At 41.4% G+C, this 14,347-nt stretch overlaps 2 protein-coding genes across 2 annotated transcripts in view; both read left to right on the top strand.

The window, feature by feature from the left end:
- Positions 1 to 13,037, top strand: part of LOC134289339 (uncharacterized) — an 84,916-nt gene extending 71,879 nt beyond the window's left edge. The window contains exons 3-4 of the mRNA XM_062855113.1: positions 11,194 to 11,826; positions 12,204 to 13,037. Of these exons, the coding sequence (XP_062711097.1) occupies positions 11,194 to 11,826; positions 12,204 to 12,919 (1,349 nt within the window). The 3' untranslated portion in view covers positions 12,920 to 13,037. The remainder of the gene's footprint in view (positions 1 to 11,193; positions 11,827 to 12,203) is intronic.
- The window catches only part of LOC109397612 (alpha-2 adrenergic receptor), a 206,300-nt gene that overhangs the window by 47,466 nt on the left and 144,487 nt on the right, over positions 1 to 14,347 (top strand). The window lies entirely within an intron of this gene.

Raw genomic sequence — 14,347 nt, 5'->3', positions numbered from 1 at the left:
GAATGCGTTCAGAAAAGATAAGAAACTGTATGGTAGTTCTGATGTTCCCTCTTAGACCTTAAAAAATAAGAAATTTTATGTCAGAAAAAAATGTTGTGCAAACGTCTTTATCGATTTTTTCCAGGATGAACGCATTTCCTAGACAACTTATTATGAAAGCGAATATAATAAAAAGTAAGACAATTACTGGTATTTTGTGATACATTATGTTGAAATCATTACAAAAACACCTTTGCACCAATGCAAATTGGGCGAATGAAGTTCATTGTTGGAGAAATCGACTGTTCTTCAAAATATCATGTCAATTGGAAGGACATAAAAAATAGGAGCACAATTTGGTGCATTCTGAAAGAATTTGGCGAAAATCACCAGAACAGTTTATTTTATTCAATAAACAAAAAGTATTTATAATTTCTTAAACAGTCTATACATAAGGTGACGAAGGGTTTTATCAGCAAGTTTGTTCTCTTCGTCATGGGGCGTATTTGTCGGTCAGATTGCCTGAAATTTGGGCATGTAACTCAGCTTGGTTTGGAAGGATTCGAGGTCATCATTGAGTTCAACAGGTTCCAAAAAACCCTAAGACGAAGAAAATAAAACTGCCGAAAATACGTAAGTTCCCCAAGTTGTTTTTCTTATTTGCGAGGGCGCTCATACTCAAATCTATATAATTTGCCGTCATAATACCATATGTCCCAGTTGCAGCTATCCACCGTCAGCACCCAAGCCGCCCATCGTACTCTCGGTATTCCAAGGATTTTTGAACCAAGCGAATCAGTAGCACACACTAATTTCGCCGTGCTTTTTCGGCATTCTCAGAGTGCAACGAGCTCGTGGTTCATCTTTCGCCGCCACACACCGTTCTCCTGCATGCCGCCAAAGATCGTCCTTAGCACTTGTTGCGCAAAGATCCCAAGTGGTTGCAGGACCTCCTCGTCCTCGAGCATGGTCCAAGTCTCATGCCTGTATAGCTCCACTAATATTATTAGCACCGTTTATGGTACATTTGGTGCATATTTGTTGAACGCAGTTTCTTCCAAAGACATTCGTAGGAACGACTTCCACTGATGATGCGCCTTCGTATATTGTTCGACTGTTGTCAGCCGTTAGCAAAGAACCGAGGTATACCACTTCCGCCCTATACCCAATATTATTATCAAAAAAATATTTTAATAATTGCTATATTGTTAAGATATTGTATCGCTTTATATATTTCCTGTCAGCATACTATACACTTAAAATAGTAATTATTGTGTTTAGCAACATTTCTATCGGATTTGCAATCGCTGGCGCCCTTATCAACTGTGTTGTGTAGCAGCGCCCACCCCACTATCAAACGACTGAGAAGCTCGAATTTTACGACGACAGGGCTGCTTACGCAAGTTTTCTCATATAATCCTTAGTTACTATCCTATTCATAATGTAATTAGGTATCCGTAGGTACTATAGCACGTCGATTAATACTGGCTGGCTGACTGAATTGAATGCTTGCTTTATATCTAGCGCAAAAACGAAGACCTCGGTTCCTTTGTTCCAAAACTCCTCGGCAATCCTTTTGGCAGTGAATATGTGATCCTCCACTGCTCTGTTGTTCAGAAAAGCTGCTTGGTACGTCGGTAGGGCTTCCATTGATTCATCCAACTTGTTCAGGGTATATGTCGCAAGGATTTTGTATACGATGTTACATAAGGTGATTTTCCTGCAGTCTGTGATATCCTTGGGTGCTGTTTTCTTGGGAAACGATATCTGTATCATCTTGATAAGTTCCTCAAGTTCAACGGAGAATTCATGCGGAGCATGCTTCAAAAGCTCTGCGTTGATGCCATCAAGCCCAGGGCACGTTCCATTTCTTAAATTGTACACGATGTCTCTTATCTCCGAGAGTATCGGAGGTGGAACTACACTATCCTCTCCTAGCAACTTCAAAGTTTGATTTTCCACCACCGAATCAAGTAGATTTTCTAACCATTTGCGCTGGCTGTTAATCTTACCACTACCTTTGTGAGCGGCTATTCGTTTGTGCTGATTGAGGAATTCATACGTCTTCCTTACTCTCAAATGAGGCTCTACTTGGTGAATGTCGGTGAAAAACATCTTCCACGATCGCCAAACGCTTTTCTTTTTCGCTTGTTCAAAATCTCTTCGGGCAGTAAACATTTCTTTCCTGTACAGATCTATTTCCGGGAATTTCTAATGCTTAAAACGCTTTTTCATCAGTGTCTAATATGCCTTCTTTGTCTTAGGACTTCTCTGAATTTTCCTGTTTCGCGGAATGGCTTCATTGGCTGCGTCGACTGATACCGCCCTCAGTCTCTGCCAGTTCCACGAATTAGTTTGTTGGGTTCTTGATGGCATCGGACAACTCGGTTTGTAGTACAATGGTGTTCTTATGGTTAATATTTTGTGATCCGAGTTGAACAGCTTTGGCCATTCTTTTCTTTAATCCTTATATTAGAGTGCTTCGGTTGTAGCACGTGATCAATTTGAGAAGGGGTATTTTGGTTAGACCATGTTTTTTTTTATTCTTAATCACTTAACCCTCTAATACCCAACCCCGCCTTTAGACGGGGTATAGTTTGAGCATTTTTGTATTTTTTGTTTCGTGGAAAATCAAAATTTTTATATTTTTGGCTGATATTTAGGACTGTTTTGTATATCTCAAAATGGTTTCTGGTGCATTTTAAAGCGTATTTACTTTTTTATATCATTGAAAAATTGATATTTTAGTCACCTTCTAGAAGACATGGTTTATTTTGTATTGAATCGCTACAAATAACATATTTTTAATTTTTCCCAAATCATTCTATCTTAGATTTGTAGTTTTAAGGGAATCGAATACACTCTAAAATTATTTTCCTTAAAATTACACGGAAAATGAAATTTTCTATGAAAAAAAAAATTAACAATAATCATAAAATCTCAAAATGTTTTCATCTAAAAAAATCCGTACCCCAAAAAGGCTTTCAGGAAAAATATAAAACTGTGGGGATGTTTAAAAATAAAAATTAGAAAAATCAAAAACTGAAATTCACGAAATCGAGAATTGAAAATAATCATCTTCCAAAACATGTTTAAATGGATTTTAGATGACGAAAAATGATATTTAGATCAAAATCAAAAATTTGGGTATTAGAGGGTTAACCTAATTTACAGCTCTATTGTCCACGGTGTCAGGCCATTCGGCCGAAGGTCATTAGGCCGAATGGTCATCAGGCCGAATGGTCATTCGGCCTTCTTCTTGCCGTTACGTCCCCACTGAGACAAAGCCTCCTTCTCAGCTTAGTGTTCTATGAACACTTCCACAGTTATTAACTGAGAGCTTCCTCTGCAAATGACCATTTTGCATGTGTGTATCGTGTGACAGGCACGAAGATACTTTATTGATGCTGAATCTACTGATATTTTACCCATGAATTTTTCCTTCTTTTAAATATAGGCTGTTCTTTCTAGTATCATTGCTGAAATAGTTTTTGACGCTGAAACTGCTGATATTCAATTCATAAATTTTTACTTCTTTGAAACATAGGCTACTCTTTCTAGTTTCATTGTTAAACTAGTTTTTGGCAAAAATTGTTGGAAAAGGTAAAAACAACGGCTAACTTGCAATTCGTCCTGATGACCATTCGGCCTAATGACCATTCGGCCTAATGACCCAGCATCATTATACTTTATCGAACTGGTTGCCTTTCTGCTGCTTTCATTTTTCTACTCTATACATGGTAGAATGATGAGCACAAGGATGATAGGTGGCCGTTGTTCCTTTCCAGTCCGATTGGAGGTTCATTATGAGTAGCAGTTCGCCGATGTCCAGTATCCGGGTCCGTTTGTGCCATGAGGCTCAGAAAAGGGTCAGTGTCAGCCGCTCTCGGTGAAGAGCATATGAAGCGAACGTGTGATCAACTACGCCACGGGCCCCGGCAAGACCATGTTTGTAAAACCGACTTTGATCTCGCGAATGTGTTCCTTATTGATAGATCGAACTGGGTCGCTGTAACATAAAGAGTCCGTCTTCATTACATGTTCTATGCAATAGCTGCTTGCCCATCAACGATCTTTGTTCGTATCTTCACTAATCTTCACTATCATCAGTTCCAATATGACCATTGAAGTCTCCAATAATTATAAACTCGTCCTCTGGAGGGATCTTGGAAATAATGCTGGAAATTTGAGCGAACATGTCTGTTTTTTTCCCATCGGATGATACATGAATGATAATGACGATGATGCTGATTTTACCTTTTTGCGCCCAGGAAGTGCATACATCTTCTGAGTATTTTCGGAAATATCTTAGAGTACATTAGAATGCTTATTGACCACGATGCCGGTATCCCTATGACTGGTCGATGAAACAGTGGGGACCAAAGATTTCACTGAAGCTCATCTGGGGGTGAATCGCATCTTGCTAGCGTATTCGGTGCCTTGTGGTGTTGGTACCAACTTGTTGGGGGAGTTGGTCTTCCGGATGGCCAGGAGTAGCTTGGTAACACAAAGAGGACAAAACAGAAAAGAAAACACAAGCGAATTAAACTTTTATACCAGCAGAGCGAAGAAAGTCGAAAATACATCCCTTGTATGTGACATCGCGGGTCCCCAACACATCTGTCACAAGAACAAAGGGTTGTCAACCTCGGACCTCAAGGGTACCCAAAAGTAGTGCTCTGGAGGCGTCATTATCCAGGCATTGCCAAATTACGTGGTCGATGTCATCATAAACGGAACCGCATTTAGTACAAACATTGCTCAACGCGAGGTTGATCCTGTGTAAATGCGCATCTTGCGAGTAATGGTTGGACTAGACTGGGTCAACAAAGTCGATTTTTCGTAACAAAGCTTTTTCGATTCCTTTTAGCGTCCAGAACAACTGTGCTAAATTTGGGAGCGATTGGTTGCTTCCCCGTATTCCGCATTGCGATTGAAATTTGTATAGAATTTAGTATGGAAAAACGTGCTTTTTTGCATTTTTCTCATAAATTGAATTTTTTTGTCTAAAACAATCTAACTTATGACGTTGAAGTATAGCCTAGGATATGCCGAAAAACTTTGCCGAAGACCGCAAAGTGATCCGACATTTGTGAAAAAAGTTATAACTTACAGATTGCCCGGTGGTACTTAACATTTAACATGTAAAGGAATAACATCAATATTAAAATCTTAATTTTTGGCCTAAGTTATCAAGCGAATAACTTTTTTTCATAAGTGTCGAATCACTTTGCGGTCTTCGGCAAAGTTTTTCGGCATATCCTAGGCTATACTTCAACGTCATTAGTTAGATCGTTTTTGACAAAAAAATTCAATTTACGAGAAAAATGCAAAAAAGCACGTTTTCCCATACTAAACTCCATACAAATTTCAATCGCAATGCGGAATACGGAGACGCAACCAATTGCTCCCAAATTTTGCACAGTTGTTTTGGACGCTAAAAGGAGTCGAGAAAGCTTTGTTCCGGGTTGATACGATCAAATTTAAAGTTTCACCATACAACGTTGACCCACTCTATTGGACATAAGACTTGACATCACGCGAATGAAATTTCGATTTACATCCAAACCATACCACCACACTCGCAAGGAAACATTAGGAATAATGGAATGTAACCACCGTCCCAGCTGGTCATCTCGCCAATCATTTTGCCAACTTTGAAGAGAACTCTGGCGGACATAATGGAAAAATTCATCATGTGAAATTCTTCTATCATAGATCTCACCTTCCTGTGCGCCCATCTTTGCGAGAGAGTCCGCCTTCTCATTGCCATAAATTGAACAATATGAGTGGACCCATACACCCGATTCTTTTTTTTTTTTGCTCGGGTCTGGTTTTTGCTATAACTCAGTCATTTTTAACCAATTCTTATGAAATTTTGTACACTGATAGTACTAACCGTGCCTACATGTGTACAAAATTTCATGAGAATCGGATGAAATTTGACTGAGTTATAGCGAAAACCAGACCCGTGCAAAAAAGAATCGGGTGTACACAAGTAATCTTGTATGATCTTTCGACCAGTGCACCCATCTGCTCCTTTATTTTTGTAAGAAAGTAAGATGGATGTTTTACAGGTTTCATCGACCGGAGTGCCTCAATCGAAGTAAGGCTATCCGAGAAGATGAAAAAATGGTCTACGTGCATGTTGGAAATCCCCAAAGCGAAGTCGATTGCTGTCAGCTTAGCAACATAAACCGAACAAGGTTCCTGAAGTTTACGGAAGGAGGTGAAAGTTTCAATGAAGACACCGAAACCAGTCGATGCATTTATGCGAGATCCATCAGTGAAGAATCTTTTACAGGAATTGACATTTTGGTACTTTTCGTTAAAAATGCGAAAAATAGATATATACCGAAGTTGATCTGGTAAATATTCCCTGAATAGCTTGTTTCATGGACAGATCGTATTTAACAGAGGAACTGTCATTAGTGAAGTATACACGAGGAGGGTTATAACTTGGTAGGCTTAGAACCATTCCATATGTATTTCATAACATGTTGCTGATATGTTTGTTTGTTTTCCATAGGTTACATCAATACTTTTACAAAACTTTAACTTGTTGCAGAAGATATTTTTCGTGCGCTTTTTCGGTCATGCAAAAGTCATGAAACATGTTACCGCATCTTTATTCCATGACCGTAAAATGTTTTGGAGAAGTATAAGAAACTTTTCTACAACAAGGTGTGTTGCTTGGGTACAGTCAGGATTCGTTATACACGGTGCCACCCACTGTGCGCTCAACGCAATTTCCTAGTTGTCTTTTAGGAAATTCAGTTCATTTTTGAAGGTTATTTGCTTACGATATGCCGCAACTACACACAAAAAATGAGCTTAATCGGATGTAAGACAGCCGCAAATCGCCCATCGTGTATAACGAATCCTGACTGTACCTTGCGGGGATCAACAAAACGATTTTTTATTGCATAGTCTGAAAGTATATTAGCTAGAAATACACATTCCAAATTTCTTGAAGATTGGAGCACTAGAACCAAAGCTACATCCTATTGTAGTGTGCACCCTCCATATAGACAAGGCAAAGTGCGAAACTTTGAACGCGATTATCTCGAAGTTGTGTATTTTTAAAAAGTGCCGTTACAGTGATCACGATATCTTAAAAACTGGTTCACCGATTTGCAAACTCATTTTTAAATTGCTCATATTTCAAATCTCGAGGAACTTAATGGTGCCATTTTAATAAGTTTATGCATAGTTGACCTAATAAAATGCTTTGTTTAAACTTTTTACACCCAAAAACAACAACTTTTTCGTTCCACATGGATTTCCATCGTGGATTTTTTTGTTTAAGTGAACTGTTTAAAATAAAGGATACTTTAATAATCGTCTGTCTCCAAATGACTGGCTATATGATAAAGCGAGTACAGTTGTTAATAGCTGTCAGCACTCGTAAATTTGTCATTCCGTTATCCCAGGCTACAACAAAAAAAAACATGCAAAAAGTATGACGCTCCGTTGTCGACGTCTCCCAGAACCAATTGACAAACAAATTTACCTGCAATGATTGATGATTGCCAGCACCTTCTCCTCGGAGGAATATTTCCAAGTAAACATCATTTGGAAAACGGCTCGTTTTATTTCTCTTTGCCAAAGCCGCAATGGCACTCCACTGTGCCATTTGCTGCAAAACTGAGGAGCCGGTGTCAAGTGAAGGAAAATACGAGCCACCCAGCAGCCAGCCAGCAGCGCGGAAAAAAAACAAGGCACAATAAGAGCATTATTTGGGCTCAAAAGTGTCACACCGCAAGAGGAGATTAAATCTAGAGAGCACCGTCATAGGCTTCGGTGCACAACCCGGAAACGATTCAGGGGACTATTTCCAATGGATGGAATGTGAAACAAGGTGATATTGATAACATTATTTTTGGTGTTTCGTGAATAGTAAAACAATTGTATTCCATTTTTTTACATATATTGGTGTTCCAAAATTCAAAATAGTGACAGAGAATTATGTGAGGTATGCATAAAATGTGTCAACAAATAACAGTTAAAAGAGCTTTTCTGCGAAGTCGATCACTACCACCCCGTGTCACGGTATTTATCGGAAAAAGGATCCCAGACCAGACCGACGACCAACGAACGGTGGCGGTTCCTGATCGATCGATGTCATAATTGTCACTTGAAAATATTTTTTGCTGCATCTTTCAGCAGCGTCCCAGGGCCGTGTTTCATTAATCCACAGCTCGCAGAAACAGAAACCATCAATCATTTCTGCTGTGCCCTCCGGCTCTGACGTCGCTGCCATCGGGTATGATGCCGGGGCGGACGGAACCAGCCGACTGCGAGGACTGCGACTGTGTGAGCTCTGAACTGGAGAACACTTGACACCAATTTCGAGTGGCCCGGTCAGACTAGCACGTGCTTGCTTGGTGGGGAGCAGCCGCGTCATTCGCTGTTTTAAATTCGGGTTTGTTTGGCGGTGTTGTTGTGCTTTTCCCGAGTGAGAGGATTATTAATTGGTGGGCGGAAAAAATATGATTAATCTTGAATCTCCGTTGTTTGTTATCCTTTCTCATTAGTGGAAAGTTGATGGCACTAGCTAGAGGTATGTAGGCGCACGAAGTCAAATTTAAAGAGGTGACATTTCGCAAACGCGGGGGTTTTCATGTAGGAGCCCATATAGCTAAGGCTGTAAATGGGTGGATTTTAGCAAGATAATGCTTAGGGTGTCTGGGTTCTATTCCGGACCGGTGCAGAATCGTTTCATGTCGCACAACTGAAGACACGCAGGTTTTTTCGGCTTGTCCGAGCCGGTATGAAGTTGATCATCAATATTAACTTCCTTTCTCGATCAGCCTAGATAGTTGTGCAGTGTAGTGTAGTCGGTAGCGATTGCCTCAATCGGATCTCAATACGGACCGCCTGTTCCGGTATTAAAACAGGTGTCCCCTAGTTCATGGTGTGATGCGGTATTATGCTTTCCGTGCCTAGGAATGAATGGCTAGGGAGTCTAATAGAAACCTAACCGCTAACGGAGCCTGTGGAGTACCAGGGCGCCCTCCACAGTATGTTGCCCTTACTGCGCAAACCGGAGCAATCCTGCAGTGGACCTTGTGTTTCTCCGAGACAATCAGCTGCCCTTCTTTAGTCTCAAACTTGAGGCTTAATAAGGGCGGGATTACGAAGATGTTGTAAATTAGTTTAAATTATTCTTAATATGGTTGCGCATCATGCGATTCGACCAGTGTATTCTGTGTATCCTCACATTTGGCGTTTTCCAAACGATACCGATCTGGTTTTGTTGCTGCTGTTCTTTGTTGTGCTGTGATTGCGAAGAGTTTAATCTTACCTAGTTTGGGTAGTGGCTACGGTTAGGCTAGCCCAGATCAATCTTCAGCATAAAAGAACAGCAACGATCAATCTTTGCAGACTTATGCAAAATCGTACACCTCAAGAGGCGTTAGTCAAAGAACCTTACTTTCGTAAGGGGAATTTCTATCTAGGAAACCTTGTGAATCCGGTGTTAACTATTTTCAGTAAAAAAGTGGCAAACTCGCGTGTCATACTTCGAGCATGTGTGCTTGTCAGCAACGCAATTGTTGCTACACTCATCTCTGAACCACCAGAGATATATGTGCTATCACAATTGATGTCACTGTTGGAAATCTCAACAGGAAATACGTCTATGGTTCGGTGTATTTACCGCCTGATGAACCGTTCCCTACAGATGCTTTTAAACAAGTCACCGCATACTGCACTTCAGAAGGCCTTCCAGTTGTTGGCAGTGATGCTTATCTTCACCAAATCATCAGGGGCAGCTCAGACATTAACTTGAGAGGCTCCAGTTTGATGTAATACTAAAGTAGTTCAGATCTTGGATTACTTAACATAGGCAACCGCCCAACCTTCATGGTATCTGCTAGAGATGAAGTGTTAGACATAACGCTTTGTTCTAGCAGAATTAGTCACAAGTTGACCAATCGGCATGTGTCATATTAAGAATCTAATCATCGCTACATTTTGTTTGAACATCTAAATGTTACTTCGCAAACTTTGCATTTCAAGAATCCCCGGTCAACCAACCGGGATCGCTTTACTGATTTGGTTGCGGCCAAATTTCATGGATACTCACCACCCATTGACACTCCAAGTGATATAGATGATGTCGTTGATACTACAACGGCCTTCATCATGGAAGCTTTTGAAGAAGCTTGCCCTGTGCGGTCTGTGAAGACCGCAAGAAGAACCCCTTGGTGGAACTCTGATCTGGAAACAACGTAGAAAGAGTTGCAACAGACGACGTTCGGTTGGTTCGGAGGCTTTCAGGTCGGCTCGCAAGGCCTACAGGAAAGCTCTCCGGTCTGCTGAACGATCCGGCTGGAAAAACCTTTGTACAAATGTTTTCAGTTTTTGTGAAGTTAGTCGGTTGAACAAAATCCTTGAAAAATCTAAGGATTTCCGAGTGAACGAACTTCGTTTGCCAAATGGCGATCTGACTTCCACTGATGAGGAAGTTCAGGAATGCTATTCAGCACACACTTCCCTGGATGTGTGGATATTACATCTTCGGATGAATCTGATGTCTTATCTTGTAGTTATGATGCTTTAGCTTCGGCTTGGAGTATTATAACTTTAGAATCCATTGAATGGGCACTTAATAGCTTTGCTCCTTTCAAATCTCCTGGGGCAGATGGGATTTATCCTATTTTGCTTCAGAAGGGATTTGATCATTTCAAACATGTTTTGAAAAAACTACAGTTTTGCAGTTTTGCTACAGGGTATATTCCCAAATCCTGGAGGGATATTACTGTAAAGTTTAGTAGGTCGTGCGTCGTATGATGAAGCAAAAAGCTTCAGACCTATCAGTTTGACCTCTTTTCTTCTGAAATGCTTAGAACGCATTGTGGATCATCATATCCGTGATGTTCATCTGGCCAATGTGCCTCTTCATGTGAACCAACATGCCTACCAAGCTGGTAAGTCCACTGTGACTCTTTTACACAAAGTTGTTTACGATATCGAGAAGGCATTCGCTCAAAAGCAATCCTGCTTGGGTGTTTTCTTAGATATAGAGGGTGTCTTTGACAACGTGCCTTTCGATGCCATATTGGAAGACGCACGGAATCATGGTATATCTCCAATGATTTCCAATTGGATTCACCAAATGCTTAAAAACCGATATCTTTTTTTGACATTGCGTCAAGCAGCGATTAGGTAATTGAGTGTTTGTGGATGGTTTGTTCTTTTTACGGAAAGGTGAAACTGTTGGCGAAACCGTAATGGCGTTCGACCTTTCCGTCTCTGATTCTGAGATCGATGTGACTGAACAGGTAAAGTACGTTGGAGTCATTCTTGATTCCAAGCTTTCCTGGACACCTCACATTGAGTTCAGAATCAAGAAAGCTTGTATGGCCTTCGGACAATGCCGGCGAACCTTTGGTACAACTTGGGGTCTAAAACCCAAGTATATCAAATGGATCTACAAAGCTGTTGTTCGTCCAATATTGGCCTATGGATGTCTTGTGTGGTGGCAAAAGGGCGAAATGAGAACGGTCCAATCAAAGTTAGGCCATCTACAAAGGATGTGCTTAATGGCGATGTCTGGAGCGTTCTCTTCAACTCCTACGGCAGCGCTAGAAGTTCTCTTTGACGTTGCCCCACTACACATCCATCTCAAACAAGAAGCACTTTCTTGCACTTACCAGTTACGGGTACTCGGTCTACTAGAGGAAACTCCTGTGAACCGCACATCAACACACACCTCGTTGTTCCTACTTTTGGTGAATTGGGACAAAATTGTCCTTGCTCCAAGTGATCTTACAATTGCTTGTAATTTTCCATATAGGACATTTTCCACGAAATTCCCTTCCCGGGAAGAGTGGACATCTGGTTATGTTGGCGCGGTTACACACCTGGTAACCCTATGGATTGATGGCATAACAATACATCAGGAGAGAGCAAGAAGATTTAGCAGTTTTGAGAAGGAATGCCGCACTGGAAGTGTTGATAGTAGGTTGTTTATAGAGAATAAGTTGAAATTTATAGTAGTTTTTGAACGGTTTGAAACCAATTGCGTTGTTTAATGAATTGAGGCTGATTTGCGGAAAGAAAACTGTAAATTGTAAGTAGCAATAAGTATTAGTTTTAATTATATTTATATGAAAATAAAATCAATTTCAGTTTAAGCTGATCGACCAAAAAGAGGATTGGTGTCTGCTGTAAAAATTAGTATCGTGATTGAATCACCGCAAACCTCCCCCCAACAGGTTATCTGGAGAGAAGTATTTCAGACGGCATCGTATGTTACACTGATGGCTCCCTTCTCGAAGGTCGAGCAGGTGCTGGCGTTTATTCTCGTGAGCTAAGGCTGTATCAGTCTTACTCACTTGGGAGACACTGCACCGTTTTTCAGGCCGAAATCTTTGCTCTTATGTGCGGAGTGCAATCAGCACTTCAGCAGCACGTAATGGGCAAAGTAATATACTTCTGTTCAGATAGCCAGGCTGCTATTAAAGCACTTGCTTCGGCCAACTCCAGGTCGAAGATAGTTATCGCTTGTCGAACTCAAATCGAGGAGCTGAATTCAGCAAACGCTGTTCACCTTGTATGGGTACCTGGCCATTCTTCCATCGCTGGAAATGAATTGGCTGATGAGTTAGCTCGCACTGGAGCATCACATGACTTCATTGGCCCTGAGCCAGCTATTCCGATATCCAAGTGTTGGGTAAAGCTTCAGATTCACACCTGGGCTGCTACTCAACACAGACAATACTGGAATAGTTTGGAGTCATGTCGTCAAACCAAATTGTATAGTGCTGAGCCATCTCTACGGGTGGCGAAGTATCTAACTAATCTGTCTAAGCAGAATTGCAGCATGCTGGTCAAAGCATTGACAGGCCACTGCCGACTCAGCTATCACATGGCGAATATTCAGCAAGCTGTGATAGCTGTGAATCCGATTATGGAACTTCGTATCATTTAATATGTAACTGTCCAGTTTTTGCGCAACTGCGTTTCCGAGGACTCGGTAAACACTTACCAAGTGAAACTGACTTCAGAGACCTAACCTAACTTTTCAGGGCGCTGTTTGAACTCATTGTGGTACGCTTATGCGTTAGTGTCCTCTTCAAAGGTACTTTTCCTATATCCCTACCTGTCCCCATCCTTATCCTTATTTCCTTCCTTTCCTCTCAGGTAGATGATAAAATAGGCTATTATTTTGGCGATGGCACAAATGTCCCAAATTGAGGATAACGTGCCTCTGGAACCGGCCTTCTGATACCTGATACCCATCCCGGATACTAAGGAATCTGTTCGAGGCATTTATTTTCTCCTGTTCGGTGTATTATTGGTATCTAAAGCAAATAACTCTCATTGTAGTCAATCTACGGTTCTCTGAAGTCGAGGCAGGACGTCAATCGGATCATCTAAATTGTCTGCGATACGTTTACTTAACAAAAATTTTACAGATTTCAAGTATTAAGAGCGATAAAACAATAGAAAATCATTCGTGGTGATTATTTCGAGTAATCATATTTTGTAAGGACGGTTTCGGACAATCCATCGAGAGATTCAGAGAAACATAAACAGTAGTACAAACGCAACACATTTTCTAAAGGTTTTTTCCGTTGGCCTATGGGGTCAATAAGGGAATCATATCTCGTGTATAATGGGGGTGGAAGCTCAGGTAAAATATTATCTCCTGGGCGCCCATTAAAAACACCACCCCCGGCGAAGACTGGCGCTTGAGCCTAGCTATTTAGCACTGTAGTTGGAGGAAAGGGGCTGTCCATTAATTACATAAGGGAATTTTTACGATTTTCGGACACCCCCTCCCCCCCCTTGTAAGATTTTTTGTATGAAAACCCAAATATTTTTGTATGGCGCGTAAGATTTCTCAAACCCCCCCTCCCCCCATAAACCCTTACGTAATTAATGGACAGCCCCAAATGCCAATGCAGAACCCGTAGCTTCCGGGAAGGTAAGCCCAGCTCCCTGGGTTAGTGGGTTGGTGTCAGGCCCTGCGAGCCAGCCGTAAAAAAGACTAGCACCGGAAAATCAACAAGAGAAGAATGCGAACCGATACCAATGCAATGGCGACGACCACAACGACGAAAAGGGACTTGCGATTGGAAGCTCGGTACGTGAAACTGCCAATCTCTCAACCTAGTTGGGAGCACTCGCATACTCGCCGATCTATGAAGGACCGCGGGTTCGGCATCGTAGCGCTGCAGGAAGTGTGTTGGACAGGATCCATGGTGCGAACGTTTAGAGGTAATCATACCACCTACCAGAGTTGCGGCAACACACGTGAGCTGGGAACAGCTTTTATAGTGATGGGCGACATGCAGAGGCGCGTGATCGGTTGGTGGCCGATTGACGAATGAATGTGCAGGTTGAGGATCAAGGG

This window comes from Aedes albopictus, chromosome 1 (genome assembly GCF_035046485.1).
Source record: "Aedes albopictus strain Foshan chromosome 1, AalbF5, whole genome shotgun sequence".
Taxonomy (NCBI): domain Eukaryota; kingdom Metazoa; phylum Arthropoda; class Insecta; order Diptera; family Culicidae; genus Aedes; species Aedes albopictus.
The sequence above is the reverse complement of the archived record's forward strand: the minus strand, read 5'-3'. Positions and strand labels throughout refer to the sequence as shown.